We start from the raw sequence: 25,156 nt of genomic DNA, 5'->3' as shown, positions 1-25,156 counted from the left end.
AGTTGGAACCAAACACAGTAGAAAAACACTTAAGGTGTCATTTCCCACTAACTTTTGGGTGCCTATTCTGTATCTGATAACTTTGAAACCACCAGAGTTCAAGAAAATGCATTTATGTAAAGGTCAAGGTAAACAAAACATCAAATATTCATTTTTTAGCACCAGTTCAGTTTTTCAGTTCAGTCTATAAAACACACATTCTGGCCACCTGTATTACTGAACTGATAAGCGTTACACGGACCATTCTGGCCACCTGCATTACTGAGGCTTTTATGAATAGCAGCAAAACACAAGAGATGAGTAAATAAGCACTTAATATGGTCAACCTTGCCATGATTTTACACAATCTTTTTTTCATGGAAGCGCTGACTGTATACATAATATATAAACACCATTTACTTCTCATGTGTTTGATTTACTTTGAAGAATAGTAGTATCAGGTCAAAGCTCCTTTACCTTCCATAATGTGTTCAGTTTGTCAGTAACAATTTGTTTTTATGATCAGTGGCATTCTTCTTTATGGTCATTGCAAATTGTCTGTTGGGTTAATTTGATGAACTAAATACATTTTACAGGAACCCATCCCTAGAAAATAACTGTCACAACAGAGAAAATGAAGAATGTCATTTATTCATTAAGCAGTGAAGTAAAGGACATTATACCCATTTATGTAAATAAAATCTGAATATTTAATCTCACATCATAAAAACAGAAGCTATTATCAGAACATCATAACCCCAAATAATTGCGAGAAACAGTCTAATAGTTTCCTAATACTACCTTAAAGTATATTATCCCTGAGAATATTGTTTATCTATTAATTATGCAATGAAGTAAAGGGCGGTATACCTATATATCTAAATAAACCCAGCATCTCAATATAAAATGTATCTATATACATCCCACTTTAAAAACAACTGAAGCTATTATCATAACATCATAACCCCAGATAATTGAGAGAAAGTGTCTATAGTGCTTTCCTAATTCTCCCCTTTTGAGTATGTTCAGTTGATCATATGCCTTATTTTCCCTGAGAAAATCTGAATCTGAAAAGCAAACACCTGTGTCTGATATGTCTTTTATATGTGAAGGAACATAGGCAGGGGTAACAGGAGTAGTCCACTATCTGGCCAATGAAAGCTGCTATTTCAAATATCCGGGGATGGCACTCTCTCATATTTGACCTTTGACCCTCTAGTCTTGTAGATCAGTACACACACCATAGCAACAGCTACCAGGAGACCCCCAACAACAACAACAAGGTTCATGTTTGCAGTGGGTTGGGCCTGCAAAGAAACTGCAAAACAGAAAAAGTACAGGTTTCTTCTTAGAACAAAGCACAGTTGTATATGTTTTCCCAAAGGGAAAGGATGATATTTTAGAGGGGAAAAATTATATTTTAGTTTTTGCCCTCAAAGTAATCTGCTGTTGCTTTAACACACTTTGCTATGGAGTGATTCAGTACCTGGGCTGGCCACATCTCGTCTGAGGCGCAGGGGACCCTGGGAAATGTAGTGCTTGGCGGTCTGGAATGGAGCCTCCCTCTTGCTGATTCGGTGCCCTGAGACGGAGCTGTTGGTGCAGCCCTGAGAGCACCTGCTGCCAGGTACCCCAGCCTTACACAGGATGACCGAGCAGGTGATGAACACCTGCACACAAACATGAACACACCTTATAGAACGCCTGCACTCAAACATGGACACACCTTATAGAACACCTGCACACAAACATGAACACACCTTATAGAACACCTGCACTCAAACATGAACACACCTTATAGAACACCTGCACTCAAACATGGACACCTTATAGACCCTATGTTATCACCTTTCTCCACTAGTTGACCTACAAGACCTTCATGCCAAATTCAACGCAGGAAACAATGAAACTGCTGAAAGACATTAGAAACCTATGGGAGACATTTGCATATCAGGCATGTCAGTGCAAAACACTAACTGACCCTCTAATGCAGCGGTGTCAACACTACGGCCCGGGGGTCTCAGCGCTACAGCCCGCCAGCAGGTTTCATACAATCCCCCCAGATACTGACCCTCTAATGCCCTCCCTGAGAGGTGTACTACTGACCCTCTAATGCCCCCCCTGAGAGGTGTACTACTGACCCTCTAATGCCCTCCCTGAGAGGTGTACTACGAAGCCAGGTTACTTACCCAGGTTACCTTTTGGTTACTGCTGATCATTAGGCTATTGATCATTGATATTGCAATTCCTATTGTTTTTTTCTCAATGTCGTCTTACAAACATTTTAAAGCTGTTCACTGTTAATTTTAACTATTGAATTGTTTTTATTTGTAAGTCGCTTTGGACAAAATCGTCTGCCAAATCCCATAACCACCTCAAAACTAAATGTCACTTCAGAAGCAATACTTGCAGTTAAGTGTTGTCTTGGAGATCAGCGGATACTCCCCAAGTTACTGGGGTAAGTCAGTAACCTCTCTTCATAGTATACTCCTCTGCACTTCGATCTGTCCAGCTAGCCTATGGACCCATGGGTAAACCAGTAACCTCTCTTTATAGTATACTCCACTGCACTTAGATCAGTCTAGCTAGCCTATGGAGCCATGGGCTGAAGCCAGTCTTTGTGATGAGACTCCTAAAGAACAATGTGCATGGGCACTAAGCTCTTATCTTGACCTGGTCATGCAGCCCAAGGAACTTGAAGGCCTTCATCCCCAGCTGGACTTTGGACTGGTGGCTGGAGTACATCTGCACAGTCTCGTCCACCTTGCATCTTCAGTAGGGGAGGGAATCCATATAAGAAGATGAGAGATTACATAAAAAAATAATGTTTTTTTTTTTTTTTAATTCATTGCATTTGATAATACATGATGTGGAAGTCCAAGCAGGTCTTACCCATTCTCAATGATGTTGTAGGAAAGAGGTTCATTCGGGTTGTCACTAGGCGCCGCAATGCAGGACTCCACAAAGAGCTCTGTGTTTGGGACAGAGCAGATGGCTTCAATCTGCCAGTACATCATGTCTCCCAGGATGAAGTCCAGTGGGTAGGTGTTTGGGTCCATCATCTGCAAAAACTGAGCAGACTGAAAGAACTCAAACTGGTAGGTGAACGAGCCAAAGCCTTTCTGTTTGAAGGTGTGGGACGGTCTGTGGATGTCAAACTCGATGGTCACTCCACTTCTTTTAGGGTACTTGCAGCAGAACTCAATCTCCACTTCATGTCTCCTGGTGATGATGTCATTGGGGTCATCGAACGATGTCACCTCATTTTTAAAAATGAGATATTCTCCATCGTCCTTCATGAAAGACCAACAGACAGATGTGAGATGCTCATTTGGGAAACAGGGTCACTCAACCAGGGGTGGAATAAGCAAGTAGGAGTGTCTCACCTCCATCAAGGTCCCACAGGCGGTGAGCGACATGTTGACCAACACATGGGTGCCGTTGGAGTAGAGGGTGCAGTTGGGGTCGTTGAGCCGCAGGTGGTCTTCATGGAGCCCAATGGCAGCAGATCTCTCCAGCTCAAAGGCCATGAACTTCTCCATACAGATCACACGCACTGCAGGCACTGAGGAGGCCACAACGTAGAGCACATCTCTTCAAATCTTCTGCTTCGGCATTTTATGCTCATTATGTTAGAACCACGGGATATAACATTTTAGCGCAGAGGTGGAAAAGTCCGGCTTCAGAAATGTAAAGTCCTACCACATATCTACTACAACCATTCCCTTAAACCAGCCGATTCTAATTAGCTCAACCCTTCAGCCAGGTAGATCAGTTATTAGTGGAATCGCCTGTGTTCAAATTCCAGAGAATTTCTAATAAGGGGAGAACTTTAACTCTCAGGGAAAAAAATCCACTTTTGTTTAGATATAAATTTTGTCTAGTAATTTGAAAGGGGAGGCAAAAAAAATCGCACTGCTGAGTATTATATTTTTATTATAAGTGCATTTTTTGGTCTAAAAATCCTTTAAAAAATGTCAATGACGTCATTCATTAGCAGCAGAATGCTAGTGTGTTATGGGCAATGATGACCCAACCTATAAGAAATCAAAACGACAAGTACTTGTTCATTCAACTTTCGATTTTTCAACGACAATCAGGTGAGAGAGACAAATTTAGCCATCTAGCTCCATAGACCCCATTCATTTAGCACTTAACCCTCCATTACCCCCAGTGGAAGTTAATAGGAAGTGAACAGGCTATCTGTAGATGGCTCTTGTAGGACTTTTACTTTCTAAAGCCGAACATTTACACCTCCGCGTGAGAATGTTATGAGGAGAACCCGTGGGACATGACTAGTGTGACATAGACACTTAATTCCAAAATATATTTATTCATTTGCAGATGCGTTTATTCAAATAAAATAAGAACACTTCAATGACCATAAATATATAGTATCTTCATTTCTCATATAGGCAGTATATAAATACAGTAAAGGTTTGCTGTCTCTATGGACATTAAGGTACCATTTAGTTTCAAAATATAAATTATCTTACCTTTGCTGGTATTTGTGGGTAAACAAACTCTAGTGACCCCTGTAGATAAAGATATGGTTGTGAATGCCTGGTACAAGAGTCTAAACTAGGGCTGTCAAAATAACTGATTCATTTTGATTAATTAATTTGAGAAAATATAACTGAAATAGCGCAGATTAATCGATTCCGTATGACCTTGACCCTGAGCCGTTCTAGTCAGTAACCATTACTGTAAAATGAAGGAGAGAGAAGAAAATGTGTTGCCTAGATCATTGATTGGAACATTTACTTAAAAAAACGGCCTGATGGTGTTGATAAAAATAAAGTGTTGATTAAAATCATCTGCAATGTCTGCAGTAAGGAATTTGCATATCACCAGAGTTTGTCAACTCTAAAGTTGCACATGAATGGAAAGAAATAGTGTTGACAATGAGGGGAGTGTTAATTTATTTTCATTGTGTCCCCTAGGTTATATCTGTGGCCTGAAACGCCTTGTGTGTGAAAAAAACTTCTTCCCGAAGCACTTTTGAATTTATTTCCTCAGCATATTAGGTCATATCATAGATTATTATGGCCATTATTTAAACAGTGAAAATAATAATAAAAGAGTTTTTGAACTTTAATGTCACTAATGCTGATTATTCAATGATTCATTTGAATTTAAATATTTAAAATACTTTCTCAGCAAAAATTAAATATGAGATTAATTTAGATTAATTAATCACAGAGTATGTAATTAATTAGAACTTTAAGAGACCCCCGGTGCTGTTCCGTCTCCAGCTCTCAGTGCTGTATCCCCCCTCCCACCAGCTCTCAGTGCTGTTCCGTGCAGCGTAGTGGCTAAAGAACTGGGCTAGCATAAAGTAGCCAGAAAAGTTGCTACGGATAAAAGTATTAGCTAAAGGAATAACTAAGTGCCATTCTGCTGAACCTTCCCACTGGGCTATTCAATCAGTAGCATAGAGCTATCTATCTATCTATCTACCCTGCTCTTCCTCACCATAGGCAACAGCCTTGCCTCTGAAATACAGCTAGAGAGATTCCTCACAGAACCAAGGTTTCATTCATAACCAGGACGTTCTGTTTCAGTGTAACTCTTTCCTTCGTAACCAGGACGCTCTGTTTCAGTGTAACTCTTTCATTCGTAACCAGGACGCTCTGTTTCAGTGTAACTCTTTCATTCGTAACCAGGACGCTCTGTTTCAGTGTAACTCTTTCATTCGTAACCAGGACGCTCTGTTTCAGTATAACTCTTTCATTCGTAACCAGGACGCTCTGTTTTAGTGTAACTCTTTGACGTCACCTTTGGGCTACATCTACCAACCACCCTCATGAGCAGGTCATTTGCAACGTTGGAATGTGGCGGAAGTCAGCTAGCGACGATGAATCCAAATTTCATTCCTACCTTCTATGGCCATGATGCTCTTCTCCAGTCTGCTGCTGATGTTGTCCAGTGCCTCAAAGTTGTCCACTCTAAACACGTAGTCTGATTCTGGTGAAGATGCGATACTCCTGAGCTCATCTTGTGCTGACTGACTGCTAAAGGCACTTCCAATCTGCCACATAAGGAAAAGAATTAGCATGTCACAGTAGGGGCTATTAAGATTTTACAAATCACATCCAGAAAAGTTTTATTCTGTGGATAAAAGATGTGAGGTGCAGTGTGTGGTGTGATGTGCAGTGTGTGAGGTGAGGTGTGGTGTGTGGTGTGAGGTGTGGTGTGTGTGCAGTGTGTGAGGTGTGATGTGAGGTGCAGTGTGTGTGATGTGTGTGTGTGTGAGTGCAGTGTGTGAGGTGTGGTGTGAGGTGCAGTGTGTGAGATGTGTGTGTGTGTGTGTGTGTGTGTGTGATGTGAGGTGCAGTATGTGATGTGCGGTGTGTGAGGTGTGGTGTGTGAGATGCAGTGTGTGAGGTGTGTGTGTCATGTGAGGTGCAGTATGTGATGTGCGGTGTGTGAGGTGTGTGTGTGATGTGCAGTGTGTGAGGTGTGTGTGTGTGAGGTGTGGTGTGAGGTGCTGTGTGTGAGGTGAGGTGTGTGAGGTGTGGTAGTGTGAGGTGCGGTGGAAAAAACAGTGAAGGTAAACATATTAGTTAGCACCTCATACCCCAATAGCGTATCTAGTAATATTTTTTCCATCAGCCAGTGCTGTGACACTGGGGTAGTTTGAAGCATCCGAGGATTGGCCATCTGTGAGGACAATGAGGATTCTATGGGCATCAGGTCTCGCTCCAGCAGAAGAATCAAACAGGCTGTTCCTGTGTAAATGAGGATAGATTCATGATATACCTCAAAGAGATCATAGACTATTGTACTATTATAAATTCTTCGTAAACAACAGACAAAGATACATCATTCAGCTCATATAAGATAAATGACTTCATTGCAAATCCACATGCAGGTAAATTAGTATAGATTCATGACATACTTCACATGATCACATACTATTATAAGCTCTTCATAAATAACATGTTTATTAGCTCATATATGCTAAGTTATGAAAAAAACAATGCAGGTAAACCTTTTCCGTTTTAATGAAAAAGATTTAGTTACAATAGATAAAAGTATAAGGTTCATATAAGTGTAAGACTTACACAACTGTCTGGATAGCATTTGCAGTATTTGTGCCTCCTCTTATCTGGCTGATACTGTCCACCTGATTTTCCCATCCTGTTCTCTGGAACTGATGAAAGTTCACATGGATGCTGGTTCCACTGGAGTACTGTGCAAAGGCAAACTGCAGAGACAAAAAAATAGTTATTCAGTATACAGTGTGATGTCCTCTGGATACATAAATGGATATCTGGACCGTTTATTTATCATTTTTCTCAAAGCTATTGAAGCAACAACATAATCGAATCAGGAAGGAGTCAGACTCACTGAGGTGTTAAACTCCAGGAGACTTGCGGTCACATTTTTTACAAACGTTTTCATGACAATGAAGTCGTCTGCCGCCACACTCCCAGATCCATCCAGCAGGAAGGCAATATCTGCAGCCGCTGAGGAGGGAACATGTTACAGATGAGCAATACGAGTGCAGATGAGCTGGGTACAATATGAGTGTGACTGTGTTATTGCAGATGAGCTGGGTACAATACGAGTGTGACTGTTGATGCTCTGATGAAGACATGTTTTGTCGCAACGCGTAAGCCCACTTAAATTAAAGGCTTTTTAACTATAAAAAGCAGTGTGCCTTTGGAATTTTTTGGTCAAACCAACTCTTTTAAGACAAGAAGTATTCCCTTGAAACCAAAGAGCACCTGCTTTCGAGAAACATATCAGTGATGAAGCACTTCCGACAACCAACCTTTTTTGGTATTTGACGAGTGTGACTGTGTTTGGAACATATTCATTTTGACCAAGAGAAAGGTATTTTGCACTTTTGCGAATGTTAAAAGGACAGTTACTTTGTGAACTAAGTTTTTGCTGAATCAGGTAACATCAAATGTCAAATTAAGCGGCTTGATTGCTGTTATGCCTTTTCAAATATTTCTCCAAGTATCTCTCTGTAATACTCAGTTGGCTAATAGAGTGTGTCTGTGCTGTACACATTGGGGTGTGGACACTGAGGGGATTAGCGGAGGCTCCATTCATCTTTTATGGGAGTAAAACAGCCAACAACGCTAAAAGGAATCAATCAAGTTCAATTATGAAGTAATACAATACAATACACAATAACATGTCAATAAAGAGAGAGATGATGCAGGGCAGTTATTCTACTCAACTTAAAGCAACACTTCAGATTTAATAGACTAGGTGGCATAGAAGTGAATGACATGAAAAAGCAAAATTAAGACATTAAAAGGCAAACAAAAGTAAAGGCTGTACAAAAACAAATACTAATCACTTGACTCTGACGAAGACGTGGCACACGTCGAAACGTTAGTCCTTATGTTGACACCTGATTAATAAAAACGACTAAAATTCAACATCTTTGTCGCTCCGGTGAACTCTCTCTCTCTCAAAAAGTAAAGGCTGCTTTTGAGATACTAGGCGGGTGGGGCCAGGCTACACGACTACAACCTCTGGATTGGATGCTAGTCAAGAGTTCTGCCCATAGCGGCCGCTACACGACTACAACCTCTGGATTGGATGCTAGTCAAGAGTTCTGCCCATAGCGGCCGCTACACGACTACACCCTCTGGATTGGATACTAGTCAAGAGTTCTGCCCATAGCGGCCGCTACCGTTGAGGCATTTCTGTACCCCAAGAACCGCTTAAGCAACAATTTGGACATTTTGCATGTCTGTTGGTCATGTCTGTAGTCAGTGTGTGCGTCCACAACCAATCATAACACCGGCCGAACAAAAGGAAACGGCCATGTTCATTTGTGTCCTAGAACCACTACAGCCCTACTGTGTAATGCTTCTGTTTTTGCACAATTTCTAAATGCCCTGAACTTGCCCTAAACTTTTCCTTCTCTGTCGGGTAGCAGTTTCATGACTTAGTTTCCTTCCCTGTCGGTTAACAGTTTCATGACTTAGTTTCACGACATGCCCTGCATGCAGATACGGCAGTTTCCTTGTTAGGGGCCGGCCATAGTTTAAGAAGCGCTGCTCTATAATGTCAACTCACATATCATCAACATTAACATAATTATCGTAGACAATGTATATCGCACATTGCTACCAACAACATAGATAAAGATAGATAAAGTGGCATCCTTGTGCCTGATTAAACAGGCCTGTTAGACCCAAATCTTATGAAATCCTTACATTCTGATTGGTTGGGAATTTTCATGATTTATGTCATATGTGATTGCTATAAAGTACTCTTTGTCCATACAAGTTGTCTGTATTCAACAGAGTGTCTGTATGACTGTGAAATTTGCTTTAGTTATGCAGAGTTTTGCTGGTGGTGAAGATTGACTGAGAGAGGTATTCAGAAAGTTTGGGAGAAGTGCATTTAGTACCAAAGCAATATAGAAGTATACACAGTTTAGTTCACATAGTCTATTGATATGATGAATCTGTAAAAACTCCTACCTTGGTTCGTATGGTATGTGAGTTCAGACGTGGCTACAGGCAAACAAGTTGCAGAGGTCACCCCTATAGAAAACAATATGATTGCAGATATGGGAATGTGTGGCACAAATGTTTAAACGTTAATATTTAAATGAGATATCTTTACATTTATTACAATTCATAAAATAATAATAAAAAGCAATGCTCAACACCATATTGCAAACTATACTAGGTGCTGAATTTTCCCAACTGATGAATACAGTTTTGAAATTTAAATCACCCAACCTTAAACTTTCAGTAATTCAGCAAAGTCAGGGTATCTGCTGGTCTGGCTTCTGGCTGGTGAAAGTCATATATGATTCTAACTGTCTCACTGAATTGCATTATGCACACTCAATTCTCACTGGTATCTGCTAGACAACAACCAAAACATGATTAGTTCATAGATTTCACATGTAAAATACATTTTATACAACCCGACCCCCATCTTGCCTGTTCATAATTCTGAGAAATTGTTGAATTGTGTGCATGTGTGCGTGTACGTGTTTATGTGTATGTGTGTGTGTGTGTGTGTGCGCGCATGCGTGCGTGCGTGTGTGCATCTGCATGCGTGTGTGCATGTGCTTGTGGGTGTGCCTGTGTGTGCGCATGTGCATGCATGCGTACATATATTTACTGTGTGTATGTGTCATACGTACAGTGTTGGGAGGGTTACTTTCAAAACGTATTCCGTTACAGAATACATGCCCAAAAATGTTATCTGTAACATATTCTGTTACGTTACTCAATCTGAGTAACGTATTCTGAATACTTAGATTACTTTCGCATTGAATTGCATTTTATGTGTAGGAATGCGGCCATCAAATTCTGCTTAAGCCTGCTAAACAATAGCAAGGTGACCACTAAAACTACAGCGAGCGACTAGGCTAATTAACACAAACAAATTATAATTAAGGTGTGCCTGTGAGATTTTTCGGTGGCATCAACCCAGTACAAGTGAGGGGCGCATATGACAGGTGGAACGCAAATGACCTGTAAATGTAAACACTATGGGCTACTGTATATCAGTGCTCTCAAAATGAACGTGATTGCGTAATGACAATCAAAAACCGCACGTTAAAATATGCTAGGCCTACTCGCAAGAATAATTCTTCAGAGGCTGCACCATATAATTCATTTTAAAACGTAAATGTAGATCTAATTAGAAAAAATAATAATCCATAAAGCTATTTTAAGTTAGAATAAAAAACTTAGAATGCAGTGCCTATTTTAGAGATTGGTTTTATTGTAGGTCTAAATCAACACGTGAACTAGGCTTTGCTTGCTTAGCAAACTGTGTAACCGATTGGCCGAAGTAGCCTGAGCTATTAATACTTGGGAAAATATCCTTTGAACAGACATCAGGAACCACGATCAGTGAGGAACAGGAGTTACCTCCACTTACTTTACTCCTAATTTGCTGTGCAAACAGTCATTTCAGGGTCTCCGATGACGCGTCCATAATGCGCACTGGCTGCGTTTTGAGGCTAGTGCAAGACGGCGGGGCTTGGATTTAAACATGTAAACAATTTCATCATAGATTGCTTTCAGGAGCTTCTGGGAAATGGAGTTGCCTTAATTTATTTAGAGTGAACAAACTTATGAAACAGAGAAGTATCATCATGTAATCCATTGATTTCAACAATGTAACTGTATTCTAAATACCAACTATTTAACTTGTAACTGTATCGGAATACAGTTACTCATAATTTGTATTCTGAATACGTAACGCCGGTACATGTATTCCGTTACTCCCCAACACTGCATACATATGATTACTGTGAATGTATGTGTGTGTTTGAATATCTGTTTATGCACATGTGTGTAAATGGAATTGGTTAACATGACCCCTGGAGGCAAACATATGCAAAAAATTGGTCATCCTAGGCCCTGCGGTTCTCAAGATATTCACAGAAAACTCTGTTGGTGTACGGTCACTAAATGTACACATAAATTAATTTATTGTATGGCCCCCCATGAACGAAAGTCCACGAAACTTGGCATGCATTCAGAGAGTGTCATAATGATCCTACACTTCCAATTTTGTGCAGTTTTGACCATGTCAGCCAGAGATATTGTGATTACAATACCTAATTTTTTGCTTTTTAATTTTTAACTAGGTGGCGCTATACATGAATTGAGTGGTAATGGGATGGGTTGACATGACCCCTTAAGACCAACATACACAAAAAAGGTGGTCCTCCTAAACCCTACGGTTCTCGAGATATTCACAGAAAACTGTGTCCACCCTACCCTCCTTTCGGGGGTTCCAGTCCAGCAGGGGGGCTACAGATCAAAACGAAAAACAATGGTTCCATGCTATCCTTGTGGGGCTATATGCCCACCAAGTTTCGTGCACCCCGGTCTTTCAGTGGCCCAGGAATCCTTGATGGAAATTTGGCCATGCGAAAAAGAAAAAAAAAAATCTGACGCTGCGCGGCGGTCATAATAATGGGGAGTGTAACATTGATAAATGTTCTCAGTTGCAATTTCCTTATTTGTCCTGTGGGTGGCCCCAGTGAGAAGTCCCTATGAAGTCGCTTTTAAACCTAATTTATGCTTCTGCGTCGACTCAATGCTGTTGCTTCGACACCGTTATGAACCTTTTTCAGTTCGGTGTGTCCTGTGTCGTTGTAGCTTTCCACCAAAACAGTGGTTAGAATGGCAAACTCTATAGACGCCCATGCCTAAATATAATTGTTATTTCTGCCTTTTCTTGCTTTCATGAAAATCAGGCCATAAAACATTGCATTTGGACCCTGAGCAAAAATGTCAAGATCATTACATGCTTACATGACCAGCAGCACTATCTGTATAATAACTGTATTGTTGTGATTATTATTACGATTGTTACTATTATAATGTGAAGCAACAATTTGATCAAAGCAAAAGGGAATTGGGGTGAGAGCCATTTAGAATAAACTTAAAGGGCTCTATTTTGACAATCAGAAATGCAGCGCAAAGCTTATTCTTATCGTGCCGCAAAGCTTATTCTTATCTTACACTCAGTCAGAGGCGAATTTTGTGCCATGCCTTCACTTTTATGAAGCCTTATGAAGAAGGTGTGGTCTGGTGCATGATCCAAAAAATCGCTGTCTTAAAATCTTCACACCACTAAGAAAAACCTGGTCTATAGCGAAAGGCGCATCTAAAGCACAGCTGAAGACGCACTGTCATGAGATGAAAGCAGATTTTAGCAAGAAGTCCCAAGCAACTTCTCTGCAGGATAAATAGCCTTAGGATTTTTATTCAGTCATTCGAACATTACTGTTCTGACACGTGAGTCTAGCCCATTTGTTCAATTGCCTGAGTCTTCTTGGCCTACCCGTGAACTGAACTCTGCCTGAGCCCTGCCACTTTGAATATCTGCCTGAGCCCTGCCACTCTGGAGATCTGCCTGAGCCCTGCCACTCTGGAGATCTGCCTGAGCCCTGCCACTCTGGAGATCTGCCTGAGCCCTGCCACTCTGGAGATCTGCCTGAGCCCTGCCACTTTGAATATCTGCCTGAGCCCTGCCACTCTGGAGATCTGCCTGAGCCCTGCCTGTCCTGCTGCCTGTGTTTTTGTCTGCCTACCTGTGTACCCAACTCTGCCTGTTTTTTGCCACTTTTTGATTATTGACTGAGCCCTTCCTGTACCTTTGCTGTGCTTTTACATTTTCTGAGTTGACGCTGCCTACCAAGTGGTTCTGCCTGCCTAGGTGCCTGTCCATCAGCAATAAAACCCACATGACCCCCTCTCTGCCTCTGAGTACCCACATGACCCACTCTCTGCCTCTAAGTCAATAAAACCCACATGACCCACTCTCTGCCTCTGAGTACCCACATGACCCACTCTCTGGGTCATGTGATTAACACAGTTAACGTTAAAAAGCTGCTGATGTGTGAATGCAATTCTACAGAGTTAAAATAAAGGTTCCTACTTCTCCTTGGGACAAGCACTTTTGAATTTTGGAAAACCCTTTTCCATTTACATCGGGATTTTGCAAACATTCAGTGTCAGAGTCAATAAAATGAGCCCTTCAACGAAATTGACAAGCAGCTGTAAGTAGGCTAAGCATGCTAAATTCGACATCCAAACAGTATTCTAACTTTGAGATACTGCTTAATTGCATAACTTCACTTAGTTTAGTCTCTTCAATGTAGCCTACTATGTTGTGATAAGACCTTCGCAGAGTTAACTTCAATGCAGCAGTTTTGAACAAATTTGCGCAGCATGGTCACGATGCTAAGCGGATTTAATAGCAATTTAGCCAGACGTCTTCTATGCAATGCTTCTATGTGGTAACAACAATCCTTCAACAATCGTGAATATTTTGTTAAATGCACATGCAGAGGAGGGGCAGCGGGCTACGAGAGATAGCGGGACGGGGTAAGGATAGGCTGTGTGCGTAAAAAGCGCAGCCGCAGCTCAATGGCAATGCAAGGATTTGATCTTATATTTAATTTAAATTAAATTAAATTAAACATAGACTATTCATCTGTGGCGACCGATTTTGATTTCGTGGCGCCCCGCCACAGATTAGTCAATGTATGGGAAACACTGCGCCTTGATTTAGGTGATGTTTTAAAGCTAATTCAGACCAAAGGCTTAAATACTGTTGTGGCCCCCAGAACGTTTTTTACATTTCTGATCAAAAAATGGCTCTTTTGAAAGTTAACCACATATAGTCTACGGATCTCTCTTACCTTGGATTGCAGTCACTGGTGGCTCAGATGCAGTTATGGGTGAACAAGTTGTAGCGATCACCCCTGTAGACAAAGATATTGTTGTAAAAGTAGCACTTTCTGGTAAAAGTGTCTAAACCTTAATATTCCTTGAGATATCTTTATATCTATTACAATTCACTCTGTGTGTGATAACAGGCTCTGGTTTTAAACATCTGCTGGAACTGGAGGCTTCAAATGGACTTCTTCAGCTACTTATCTACGTGCCAGATGGAGACTCTTGGCCTTCTAGGTCCAGCAGATTGGTTTCTGGTTTAACTGGCCAATGTGATGGCCCATGAGATAATGTGCCCAATGAGCAAAGAGGTAAACGCGTCTGACGTCACTACTATAATCACCAAGATGCACCAGTACGCAGGTAAGGTAGTCTTGTAACTGCGTTAGTGCGGCCATGGTAACAGATGTTAACTAGTTAGGTCCTTTTTTTGTTACACCAGAAAGCCATAATTCTTGAATAAATTCTATTTATTCTATTTGCAAGTGCCAATGAATGCAAAGTTTTAAAGACCTTCTAAGACCATGATGCTCTTCTCCAGTCTGCTGCTGTTGTCCAGTGCCTCAAAGTTGTCCACTCTAAACACGTAGTCTGATTCTGGTGAAGATGCGATACTCCTGAGCTCATCTTGTGCTGACTGACTGCTAAAGGCACTTCCAATCTGCCACATAAGGAAAAGAATTAGCATGTCACAGTATAGGAAATTTGTCTGGTAACATTTTGCACAACACACCCAGACAAGTCCAATGTTGGATTTTAAAAATCAATACATATGTTCCTTTAAGTCAACTTGTTTCACAAGGTACTGTGCTACCAACACCAAGATCACAGGATCAATAAGGTGCACAAATAAGTATTTTTGTTATTACTTTGGTAATACTTTTCGTGGCTTGTTCCCCCTGTACACATTGAAAATGGTTTTGTTGTGGAGGCAAGGCGAACAGGCAATCTACAAAAAGCTATATATACTGACAAGGTAATTTTTCATGAATGATATCTTCAGGTCGACTTACTATTCTTGAAGTTGCATGGCTGGTTCTCTCATTAGCGACTCGCTACGGCAATGCTATATGGCTATGCTACTGTAGGTGAACGATTCCCCTATTACAAGTTTGTTTAACATCAAATTGGCTTCATAAAGGTTATATTAAGGTGAAAATCTTGCATAGTGTACTATACCTTTAAGGTGCATTGGATAAAAATGAAAACAGTGAAGGTAAACATATTAGTTAGCACCTCATACCCCAATAGCGTATCTAGTAATATTTTTTCCATCAGCCAGTGCTGTGACACTGGGGTAGTTTGAAGCATCCGAGGATTGGCCATCTGTGAGGACAATGAGGATTCTATGGGCATCAGGTCTCGCTCCAGCAGAAGAATCAAACAGGCTGTTCCTGTGTAAATGAGGATAGATTCATGATATACCTCAAAGAGATCATAGACTGTACTATTATAAATTATTTGTAAACAACAGACAAAGATACATCATTCAGCTCATATAAAATGACTTCATTGCAAATCCACATGCAGGTAAATTAGTATAGATTCATGACATACTTCACATGATCATCATACTATTATAAGCTCTTCATAAATAACATGTTTATTAGCTCATATATGCCTGAGTTATGAAAAAAAACAATGCAGGTAAACCTTTTCCGTTTTAATGAAAAAGATTTAGTTACAATAGATAAAAGTATAAGGTTAGAACATAGTTCAGCTCATATAAGATAAATGACTTCATTGCAAATCCACATGCATATGACTTTTACAGTTTTTCTGCAGATTGGAAAAAAGTGGTTAAAGTCTAAAGCGACTGCCTAGTGGAGGAGTTAAAAGGTTTTGTCTATGATTCTGAATGACATACTGTAAACAAACACCAACATACTGTAAACAAACACCAACATACTGCACCGTCTCCAAGGAAACACCAGTGAACACACTGCAAAATGGCTCCTGGTCCTAATATACGACAAATAATTACAAATCCAAGCATTTGTACTTAAAGCTAGCCTGGCTAGCGCCACCACTTCTCAATGAGACGTGGTCTGGGAACCAAACGTTCTCGTATTTGAAAAAAATGCCCAGATCCGTTTATTGGGTGCCACGGATGTCTATCAAATCCGTCTGTGCATAGCTCATCATCGTCTTGCTTTCCCACCTGTTCTGTGATTGGTTCCCTATCTCAGGCGAAAATTTGCTCCATGGTCTCCAGGCTGCCTTAGCAGCGTGAATCAAATCGCGCGAAAGGCAGCATGGGAACACCCAGGCTAACTTAAAGCAGGACTTTGGTAGGGAACAAAGTGAAAGCAATCGGTGCTACTGTACCTAACAAGACTTAGCCTGCTAGCAGCTAATGAAGCCATGCAGCTACAAAGCTATGCTCTGGGGGCATCACTTAAACTGTGCCTTTGTACCACTTGTACTACCAACAGACTCAAAAACTCATGACAAGTGTTGTGCAACATGAACAGGGTCCTTACATGGCACCATAATGTGTTCATTCAACTCATGGAGAGCTAGTAGGTTGTGAGGAGATATGTAGCTAGGCAGATAATAGACAAATCATGCAAATAGTGATACAAGCACCACATTTGGCACAGTTGTTTTCTAGGGCATGCTAAAACAATTACTTAAAAAACATATGAGTCCAAAGTTAGGCTACATGCATTGGCACAACATCCAGCCAAAAGGCATGTTTGCTGAATGCAGTGCCCCCTAGAGGTCAAAGGGCACCAAATTGTATGTGTGTCCTCACAATGAATTCACCAGTCCACATACCAAGTTTGGCTTTGATACATGAAAGTGTTGCTGAGATAAGACCATGCAAATTTTTAAAAATGAGTTACTGTTTGAATCCTTGGATCCTCTCCTGTATGTTACTGTTGGTGAAATTGAGCCAGTATATGCATTTCTTCGGGAAAACCATCTAGTCAGGTCAATTTTTGGCAGCCATCTTGAAATATGGCTGCAATCTTGGATTTTCCAGTGGCCAATCTGACACAGTGTTTCAGCATGCCCTAGAGAACAACTGTGCCAATCTGACACAGTGTTTCAGCATGCCCTAGAGAACAACTGTGCCAATCTGACACAGTGTTTTAGCATGCCCTAGAGAACAACTGTGCCAAATTGGGTGCTTGTATCACTATTTGCACGATTCCACTGAAAAACTGCTGTTAGCCACCCTACTAATTCGTTGAATGTGATAATAATAAGTGTTACAGGGAAGCAATGGCTTAGAAGCGCTGATGGTTTCTTTAACAGGGAAGTTGAAACATATAAAGGTCTCAGGCCAGACTACACACATCTTCATGTAAGACTTACACAACTGTCTGGATAGCAGCTGCAGTATTTGTGCCTCCTCTTATCTGGCTGATACTGTCCACCTGATTTTCCCATCCTGTTCTCTGGAACTGGTGAAAGGTCACGTGGATGCTGGTTCCACTGGAGTACTGTGCAAAGGCAAACTGCAGGGACAAAAACATACAATGCTCAGCAGATGGCGTAACGTACCCAGGAAATGTATGGATATCTGGACTGTTTATCAGGATACTTTATTCATAGTGTATTACTATTGCTAACACACAGATTCTGAAATTAGGGCCCTCTTTACCAAACATCCAACAAAAATAGAAAGCATCAGATAAAGCCACCTGATGTGTGGCAAAAGCCCAAACTCTCAGTACCACAACCCAAGTTTACCAGGAAATGGAATTGATAACCTCGACAATGAATTCTCTAAGTTCCAAAAACTCCCTAACTCAAACTTGTGGCTTCCAGGAAAAATTCAAGTGAGACTAAACCTCTTAAAACACTGCTGATTAAATACAAATGATTTAATAAATGTCAAATGTCATGAAACACACGACATGCTATACATGCAATTCAAAAAGTGCAATTACAACAAAGCACTTGTTCACTAGCCTGGCATGGCCAAACTTAAATTCTTATTGTCAATATCTTGTATAACAGAACAGATGTGATAGCGAAATCTCCAGACCGAATTTCCTGCTCTGTAAAGTTAATTTAGCTATTGTAAATGTAAATCAGGTTATAGGTCAAGTATAGTTGCATATACAAGGAATTTGGTCTCTGAATGTATCCCAATCCATGAATTAGTGAACACACAGAGCACACAGTGAACACACACTAACCCGGAGCAGTGAGCTGCCTTGCAACAGTGGCACTCGGGGAGCAGTGAGGGGTTAGGTGCCTTGCTCATGGAAACTTTAGCTGTGGATGTGGGCATGGCAGAGCAGTGCTCAACCACTCCCCATGCCCACATTTTTCTTACTGGTCGGGGATCAAACTGACAGTCCTTCGGTTCCAAGCCCAAAGCCCTAACCAGTAGGCCAAGGCTACCCTGATTATTGAACCAACAATAATACTGAATCAGGAGTCAGACTCACTGAGGTGTTAAACTCCAGGAGACTCCTGGTCACATTTTTCACAAACGTTTTCATGACCAAGAACTGGTCTGCCGCCACACTCCCAGATCCATCCAGTAAGAAGACAATATCTGCAGCCGCTGAAGAGGAAACATGTTGTGGATGATTTTATATTATTACAATATGGAATGTATTCAAACATGTTTGCTCAATACCTGGCCTTCACTGCACATATACACATTTGCCCATAATTTACATATAGCAGTAATTTTGCTTAATATTGTGTTGTTGTTTTTGTTGTTATAGTTTGATGTGTTTTAGTGTATATCCAGAAAATGTGCGCTCATTTTACTAATCTGTGTGCTCATTTTACTAAATTGTGTGCTAATTTTACTAAATTGTGCTCTCATTTTAATCTTTTGTAAGATGAGCGCACAATTTAGTTAAATAAGTGTACTATATTCAGTAAAATGAGCACACGATAAGCTAAATTATGCACACAATCTAGTAAAATGAGTGTACAATCTAGTAAAATGAGCGCACATGCTAGATATACAAAAATATCTTGACACCTCCTGGGCTCTGTAATTGACAGAAGTGTTGATGAAAAGTACAGAGTTTAGCTCACAGTGACATGGTGTACGTGTGCTCTCTTACCTTGACTTGTACGGTTTGTGAGTTCAGTGGCTGAGGATGAACAAGAGGTCCCTGGAGACAAAGATGCAGTTGTGGATGTAATGTCTGGTACAAGTGCCTAATCCTCAATATTTATTCAGATATTCCCCCCTTGCTGGCTGCTATATAATCATCATATGTGCTTGACTTTTTAAAGTTTGCTGCAATCAAGACACGTCACTAAACTGTACAACATGTTCAACTGAAAACAAAAATGTATGTTTGGTAGGGCAGATTTCAACTATATGGGCAACCTTGCCTGTTTTTATGTTAAGGGTTTTCATATTCTGGCAGGTGAAAGTGTTTTGAACAAAGTGTCAACATTTTCTGTGGTTCTGAAGAGCTTCCCTTATGGTGAACATTGACTGAGAGGTATTCAAACATTTTGTAAGAAGTAGTGATTGTATGTGTTTAGTATCAAAACAATGCAAAAGGTATACACTGTTTGGATCCCATACTGATATGGTGAATGTGCACAAACTCTCCTACCTTGGCTTGCAGTCACTGGTGGCTCAGGTACAGTTATGGGTGAACAAGTTGTGGCGATCACCCCTGTAGACAAAGATATTGTTGTAAAAGTAGCACTTTCTGGTAAACGTGTCTAAACCTTATTATTCCTTGAGATATCTTTATATCTATTACAATATATGAAATCGCTACACTCTGTGTGTGAAAACAGGCTCCTGTACATTTCAAGCTGTTTTTAAACATCTGCTTGAGCAAGGCATCTAACCGATCACTGCTCCCCGAGCGCCACAGTAGCAAGGCAATCACTGCTCCGGGATAGTGTGTGCTTCACCTCATTGTGTGTTGACTTTGTGCTCTGTGTGTTCACTAATTCATGGATGGTATAAATGCAGAGACCAAATTCCTTGTTTACACAAGTATACTTGGCCAGGAAACCTGATTTACATTTACATGTAACTGCATTAGTGCAGCCAGTGTAACAGATGTTAACTAGTTAGGTCCTTTTTTTTGTTACAGCAGAACTCCATAATCCCTTGCTAGATATGATGCATCATTCATTGGTTTCAAGTCTATTTGCAAGTGCTAATGAATGCAAAGTTTTTAAAGACCTTCTAAGACCATGATGCTCTTCTCCAGTCTGCTGCTGATGTTGTCCAGTGCCTCAAAGTTGTCCACTCTAAACACGTAGTCTGATTCTGGTGAAGATGCGATACTCCTGAGCTCATCTTGTGCTGACTGACTGCTAAAGGCACTTCCAATCTGCCACATAAGGAAAAGAATTAGCATGTCACAGTATAGGAAATTTGTCTGGTAACATTTTGCACAACACACCCAGACAAATCCAATGTTGAATTTAAAGAATCAATACAAATTTGTTCCTTGAAGTCGACTTGTACAAGGTAGTACCAACACCAAGATCACAGGATCAACAGAGAGCCCAAATACTGTCTGTGCTGTGCTTTAAAGGTACACTATGATGTTCCAGGTATCTTGGTAACTGAAGAGCTCCCCCTAGAGTCACAATATATATTTTACTCCACCGTTGTAAATAGTCTACTTCTTGTGGCTTGATCCCCCTGTATACAATGAAAATACTTTTGTTGTGGAAGTGAAGGATTACCAACAGGCAATCTCCAAAGTGCTATCTATACTGACAAGGTCATTTTTCCATGACTCTCACGAGATGTCTTCAGGTCGACTATTCTTGAAGTTGCATGGCTGGTTCTCTCATTAGCGACTCGCTACGGCAACGCTGTATGGCTATGCTGAACCATTCCCTATTACAAGGTTGTTTAACATCAAATTGGCTTTGTAAACGTTATATTAAGGTGAAAATCTTGCATAGTGTACCTGCATTGGATAAAAATGAAAACAGTGAAGGTAAACATATTAGTTAGCACCTCATACCCCAATAGCGTATCTAGTAATATTTTTTCCATCAGCCAGTGCTGTGACACTGGGGTAGTTTGAAGCATCCGAGGATTGGCCATCTGTGAGGACAATGAGGATTCTATGGGCATCAGGTCTCGCTCCAGCAGAAGAATCAAACAGGCTGTTCCTGTGTAAATGAGTATAGATTCATGATATACCTCAAAGAGTTCAACGACTGTACTATTATAAATTATTTGTAAACAACAGACAAAGATACATCATTCAGCTCATATAAGATTAATGACTTAATAGGAAATCTACATGTATGTAAACTTTACAGTTTTTCTGCACATCGAAAAGAAATTGGTTAAAGTCTGAAGCAAAAGCCTAGTGGAGGAGTTTAAAGGCTTTGTCTACGATTTTGAATGACATACCATCTATTGATTTTGTAAACAAACACCAACAAAACACCACAGAACACACTGCAAAAATGGCTCTCCAGATATAAGACAAATGATTACAAATCCAAGCATATTTGTACATAAAGCCGGACTCTGGTAGGGAACAAAGTCAAAACAATCGGTGCTACCTAACGCGACTTAGCCTGCTAGCAGCTAATGAAGCCATGCAGCTAATTCGTTGAATGTGATAATAATATGTGTTACGGGGAAGGAATGGCTTAGAAGCGCTGATGGTTTCTTTAACAGGGCAGTTGAAACATATAAAGGTCTCAGGCCAGACTACACACATCTTCATGTAAGACTTACACAACTGTCTGGATAGCAGCTGCAGTATTTGTGCCTCCTCTTATCTGGCTGATACTGTCCACCTGATTTTCCCATCCTGTTCTCTGGAACTGGTGAAAGGTCACGTGGATGCTGGTTCCACTGGAGTACTGTGCAAAGGCAAACTGCAGAGACAAAAACATACAATGCTCAGCAGATGGCGTAACGTACCCAGGAAATGTATGGATATCTGGACTGTTATATGCTATACCTCTTAAAACACTGCTGATTAAATACACATGATTTAATAATAAATACAACTGCACAAACATATTAACATATATTCATATAATACACAATTATTAATATAATAAGCAATTAGAATAATGCAAAAACACAATACACTACAATAGTACATAATATAATTTATATGCATGACAAAATATATAACAATGCAATCCAGCCCAGATAAGTTGAATCTACTTCAAATATTTGAGGAAACCGGTTGCCCTAAACTAAAGCATTTAAGTTTTAGTAAGTTCATTAAACTTAAAATCTGTTTGTAATCTTAATTGGTTTGTCTAATTCCAATCCGATTATTATCTTAAGTTGTTAAGCGAATGAAAGTTTAATTTTAATCTTGTATTCAAATGTCATGAAACACACTACATGCTATTCAAAAGGTGCATTTACAACAAAGCACTTGCTCACTAGCCTGGTATGGCCAAACTAACAGCTGTCAGTATCTTGTATAATAGAACATACATGATAGGGAATCTCCAGACAGAATTTCCCCCTCTCAAATGTTAATTTATTGAACCAACAATACTGAATCTGGAGTCAGACTCACTGAGGTGTTAAACTGCAGGAGACTCCTGGTCACATTTTTCACAAATGTTTTCATGACCAAGAACTGGTCTGCCGCCACACTCCCAGATCCATCCAGTAAGAAGACAATATCTGCAGCCGCTGAAGAGGAAACATGTTGTGGATGATTTTACATTATTACACTATGGAATGTATTCAAACATGTTTACTCAATACCTGGCCTTCACTGCACATATGCATATTTGCCGATAATTTACACACAGCAGTAATTTTGCTTAATATTGTGTTTAGCTCACAGTGACATGGTGTACGTGTGCTCTCTTACCTTGACTTGTACGGTTTATGAGTTCAGTGGCTGAGGATGAACAAGAGGTCCCTGGAGACAAAGATGCAGTTGTGGATGTAATGTCTGGTACAAGTGCCTAATCCTCAATATTTATTCAGATATTTTCATATCAATTACGATCATGAATTGGAGGTGCCATTTAGTTCATTTCAAAGTAAAATCACTCTTGCCTTGGCATTACTAGTGACTAGGCCTACATATTACATAGTCTACTGTCTTAATAGTTAGCGGCTTACTTATTGGTTTTGGCAAAAAGATTCAGAGTGTCCCTCTGTTATCATAGGCCTATGTAATTCAGTGACAAGTCTGTGACACTGCTGTCATGCTATCAGGCAAAATATTCTTTGGTCACCGCTATAAACCGATATACGACTCCCATTGACTTCCATTCAACACATCAAAACAATACTTCAATCATGTGCTCAAACTACCACTGACTTATGCTAGCAACCATTTCACTTTGATAATAAACTACTTTGCTAATAAAATACTTGGTACAAGTAATACCATTATACAGGTGATCTTGGCGGCCATTATCCCTTACATGTCAGAGTGATTATTTTCAAAAACATAGCTTCATATTACATCACAATTTATAAAGGAACAAAGTTTATAAAGAAAAACACAATATATCAGATGGGTTACATGAATAATTAGTTAGATTAAATATTTCTGTTAGATTAAATATTTCATGACGCTATTGGGCTGCACGGCCACCAGATGACGCCATTTCACTGCTTGCTATTACATCCAAAAAAAGGCCCGAAGTGCAGTACCATGCTGCCATCTGGTCGCCTGAAATTAATGTAGCACATTATATTTATAAGAAAATAATAATCGAACCTTCGAATAATCTTGTACTTCCTTGGTGGTGTATCATTAAGGTAGCCTACGTTATTGAATGTAATTACTCTGACAATCGACATTAGATGACCATTAGAGTTTTAGGGCCTGTGGCCGGTTGCACAAAGCACTTTAGGTTAAGTTTTTCACTTAAAATCTGATTTAAGGGTTCCTTTAAATTAAACCCAGTTGAACAAACACAAGTATTCTCCTTAAGGTTTCATTAACATTTTCCCTTAAGTATTTAAGGTTTTGTCATTATCTTGTAAGAAAGTGTATCAAAGTGAAATGGTTGCTGGCATAAGTCAACAGCATTAGTTTGAGCACATAATTGACATATTGTTTTGATGTGTTGAATGGAAGTCAATGGGAGCCGCAAATCGGTAAATAGTGGTGACCAAATAATATTTTGCCGGATAGCGTGCCAGCGGTGTCTGCGACAGCCTAACTTCCCTTCTCAAAACACCCTCTGTCTCTGCCCCTATCCTGGTGGGTCGTGTCATCACTGCACCTAAGTGCTGCATGGAAAGTGGTGTAGCTCAAATCAAATAAAAGCTGGTGCAGCACTTCCAACATGCTGCATGATTGTTACTGGACGTGGCCTACGTTGTAGACTTGTTCTACACCCGTTGTAGTCATCTCCCATCCCCTGACAGCAGATGCTAAGGCCTCTCTCTTACATCTTCCCTTGTCATTTTGATTTATTCATTTAGCTTTTATTCAAAGCGACTTGCATAATAATGTCAATTATATTACAATGGCCATTATCCCCAGAGCAACTCAGGGTTAAGATCTAGAGGATATAAAACCCCTGTATATCTTCATTAAGTAGGTAAACCTTTGAACTAGCTGATAGCCTAATTAGCTCGATTGCCACCGCTTGGCAGCAACAACAGTCGTCTTGCTATTTCGCCGTCCACGACCCCGAGGCAAAATTAGCTATTTACGGTATTCGTGAGGTGTTTTGCTGTCTGGAAACCTACTGTTACTGTTAAGGAGGCCCTGAAACAAACACCTGCACTTCATGATGTTCTTAAAGGTATCTAATGCAATTCTAATTAGCATTGCAATATGGCTGCCGAGTGGAGGGACTTGCCTAAAAGGACTTTGTTATAACTCGTTAAAAAAAAAAAAAAAAAAATTGCTGTGCTGCCAAAGATTTTTTATTTTACACTGTCTTCTTCTATTACCAACGGTCCTCTTTGGCTGCTACTATTTTGATCCTTTGGTGCACCGTTTCTTGTCCTCAAACTGCCACAGACACTTAAGTATAGTATAAGTATATATACTCTTTTGATCCCCTGAGGGAAATTTGGTCTCTCCATTTATCCCAAT

At 40.2% G+C, this 25,156-nt stretch overlaps 1 protein-coding gene across 6 annotated transcripts in view; it reads right to left on the bottom strand.

Annotated features, from left to right (window-relative positions):
- Positions 1-614: 614 nt before the first annotated feature.
- LOC121705638 (collagen alpha-6(VI) chain-like) overlaps positions 615-25,156 on the bottom strand; it is a 34,657-nt gene continuing 10,115 nt past the window's right edge. For 2 of the 6 annotated variants that reach the window (XM_042086735.1, XM_042086736.1), the window contains exons 4-26: positions 22,958-23,008; positions 22,655-22,773; positions 21,847-21,989; positions 21,116-21,266; positions 20,317-20,467; positions 19,730-19,792; positions 19,223-19,273; positions 18,587-18,705; positions 17,502-17,644; positions 15,421-15,571; positions 14,691-14,838; positions 14,144-14,206; positions 9,438-9,500; positions 7,333-7,451; positions 7,047-7,189; positions 6,560-6,710; positions 5,860-6,010; positions 4,476-4,514; positions 3,366-3,544; positions 2,872-3,272; positions 2,653-2,749; positions 1,466-1,649; positions 615-1,297 (exon numbers count right to left, since the gene is read on the bottom strand). In XM_042086735.1, coding sequence (XP_041942669.1) covers positions 1,149-1,297; positions 1,466-1,649; positions 2,653-2,749; positions 2,872-3,272; positions 3,366-3,544; positions 4,476-4,514; positions 5,860-6,010; positions 6,560-6,710; positions 7,047-7,189; positions 7,333-7,451; positions 9,438-9,500; positions 14,144-14,206; positions 14,691-14,838; positions 15,421-15,571; positions 17,502-17,644; positions 18,587-18,705; positions 19,223-19,273; positions 19,730-19,792; positions 20,317-20,467; positions 21,116-21,266; positions 21,847-21,989; positions 22,655-22,773; positions 22,958-23,008 — 3,029 coding nt within the window. In that variant the 3' untranslated portion in view covers positions 615-1,148. The remainder of the gene's footprint in view (positions 1,298-1,465; positions 1,650-2,652; positions 2,750-2,871; positions 3,273-3,365; positions 3,545-4,475; positions 4,515-5,859; positions 6,011-6,559; positions 6,711-7,046; positions 7,190-7,332; positions 7,452-9,437; positions 9,501-14,143; positions 14,207-14,690; positions 14,839-15,420; positions 15,572-17,501; positions 17,645-18,586; positions 18,706-19,222; positions 19,274-19,729; positions 19,793-20,316; positions 20,468-21,115; positions 21,267-21,846; positions 21,990-22,654; positions 22,774-22,957; positions 23,009-25,156) is intronic. The other 4 variants (XM_042086740.1, XM_042086737.1, XM_042086738.1 and 1 more) reach the window with 4 other exon arrangements.

This window comes from Alosa sapidissima, chromosome 3 (assembly GCF_018492685.1).
Source record: "Alosa sapidissima isolate fAloSap1 chromosome 3, fAloSap1.pri, whole genome shotgun sequence".
NCBI classification, from domain to species: Eukaryota; Metazoa; Chordata; class Actinopteri; order Clupeiformes; family Clupeidae; genus Alosa; species Alosa sapidissima.
This window is presented reverse-complemented; position numbering and strand designations above follow the sequence as displayed.